This window comes from Perkinsus marinus (genome assembly GCF_000006405.1).
Source record: "Perkinsus marinus ATCC 50983 genomic scaffold scf_1104296977970, whole genome shotgun sequence".
In the NCBI taxonomy this organism is placed as follows: domain Eukaryota; phylum Perkinsozoa; order Perkinsida; family Perkinsidae; genus Perkinsus; species Perkinsus marinus.
Genome location: NW_003199983.1, coordinates 1 through 2,383, shown reverse-complemented (window position 1 = coordinate 2,383; position 2,383 = coordinate 1). Strand labels below are relative to the sequence as shown.

At 48.4% G+C, this 2,383-nt stretch overlaps 1 protein-coding gene across 1 annotated transcript; it reads left to right on the top strand.

The window, feature by feature from the left end:
• Nucleotides 1-996: 996 nt before the first annotated feature.
• Pmar_PMAR022174 (hypothetical protein) lies at nt 997-2,368 on the top strand (the record flags this gene model as incomplete). The annotated part of the gene is made up of 1 exon (XM_002764340.1): nt 997-2,368. A coding segment is annotated over one exon (1,372 nt), but the record flags the coding sequence as incomplete, so codon positions are not given.
• Between the last annotated feature and the right edge of the window lie 15 nt (nt 2,369-2,383).

Below are 2,383 nucleotides of genomic sequence, written 5' to 3'. Positions count from 1 at the left end.
AACTTACATCTCCATTCTCAAATGTCTTCATCCATATTCAGCCTGATGGCACAATTACGATGTCTTACACGCTGTAGAGAGGGTCATTTTGGAGCATTGTATGTGATGGGCCGCCAACGTTTAGTCTATCATGTGTGTCCTTATGATTGACCACTTTTCAACTCAATTAATTTGACTTCGTGTTGATGACTAGCAGCTGAGCTGCGAGTGATCCTAGGTCATTTGAAACCGTCTCTGTCTCCGACAGATTCGAAGTCATAAGAACAAGTTCAGTTCGGCTTTGATCTCTCCCTTTGATTCAAGCCTTTGGAAGCAGCAGCCTTCCATTTCGTCCAAGACAACTACTATTGCTATAAGCCCTACATCACTTGCGTTGCTAGTGCTTCTCCGTCTCAAGTGCGAGAACATTTGCCACATTCTATCGAGATCCTATAACTCTAGTCTACGATGCCCCCAAGACCAAGAAGACGTGGTGTTAACTACGAAGACGACTCTGCTAATGGCTCTCAGCATGAAGAGTCATATCAAGATCATGAAGACCCTATATCGACTGAGTATTCTGGCCAACAAGACGGTGATCCCAGTACTCTAAATGAACAAGCCCCCCAATCTGCTTCCTCGTCTATGTTACCTAATGCTGACACAGGTGATTCCTCTATTCCCTCTGTGCTCCCTGGCGACGAGTCGAGTAACCATGTCAGCCAACTACCTTCTCAACAAGCACATGGTACTGTGGTTCCTCCTTCAAGTGGTTCTACGGCCGGATTACCTCGTCCCCCGGCCCTCGGCTCTCCCCAGCTAGTTGCTAACATGGACAGTCCTGTACATCCTCAACCCGGTGAAGGTCCTTCGGCTCCGCCTCATGTCCCCTCACAACGAGTCTCTATTGCCCAACCACCTGTTCACCCTTCTCGTCAACATCTTGTTAGTCATGGTCAACAACATCGCCTACCTGCTGCTGCTATATCGGTACACCCGTCGGCTGCCCCGTCGGAAATGCCGGAACATGCTCCCCGTCTCACGTCCCCTCCCTGGCCGTCCTACGACGATGATGCCCAGAAGAAGGAATATGAGTATCATGGGTCAAATAACTGGTCTGCTGATGATTCTTGGAAGAAGACCACTACCCCTGACGAAGTCGGTCAAGTCGTGAAGGATGTGAACTGGACTACTCCTGTTCTTGGTCATCCTTGGGAAGGTCAAGACGATATAACTAGTCTTACTGAGTTTCATGCCAAGCTCATTCGATCTACGGGGTTTACTTGGTCAGACCCTAGATGGCGTTATTTCCTTCTACGACACAACTTGTCCATCGACTTGCAACGTCTACTGGACTGTCACGAAGAAGACTCCCCTGTTGACCCAAGCCAGTTTCGAGACCCCTATTCAGCCCACTCAGATTATTGGTCTACTCTAACTGAAGGTGCGTGGAACTTCCTAGGTGGTATTTATAACGGCTCTGATGGGGATCAACTGGAAGATCGTTGGACTTCTCTCTGGCTAGAAAAAGGCACCACATTCCTCAAGTTCTGGTCTCGCTTTGAGAGCTTGTCCCGTGAAGTGGCAAGATCACGCAAAGTCCCTCGCCTCTCCGAACAAGAACTACGCTGTCGTATGTACCAGGCTGTACCTACTAAGTGTAAAAGCTATCTGGACGAGAGAGGATATCGTCAACCTGGAGTTATGAGTTATAAGCAACTCACCGAAGCTACTATGGCCTGGTGTGGAGTTCATTGGGATCATCACAAGCACTCTTCTATTCATGCTATTACTGCTCAGTCCGAGACTTATCCTGTGGCTAATCCCCCGTATGACTCAAAGCCCTATCCTGGTAATACATCTACCTCGGTCGGTCCTACCGGTGCAACATGGTCCTCTTCAGCGACTAACCGGCCTAGAGTTAAACGTCAACGTGACGACTCCACTATCTTACAGCACCCTCTCAACAAGGTTATCATCGAGTCCAAGTGTGGTCGCTGCTTATCTTCTGATGGTCACACTGCTGCCACCTGCTGTGGTTCTGTACAACATGAACGTTGCCTCTTCTGTGGTCTGGTGCATGTCCCTACTCTATATTGTCCTAGAGACTATGATACCTTTGGCAAAGAATGTATGCGTTGTGGCAAGAAGAATCATAGTGCATGGTGTTGCAAAGCTGCCTCTCCGTCTGTCGTTGCTGCTGTCACTCTCAACGACTCCGGTAATCACGACAATGCTATATCTGTACGTCTCAACAAATCTTCCCATGCATTCCAAGCATTACTAGATTCAGGAGCTCAGGCCTGTGTGATTACCATGGAAGCCCTTACTAAGGTTCCTGAATTCAACCTCACACCTACTACTGTATCTCTTATCACGGCTGATGGAGGTCACCCTACTGTTA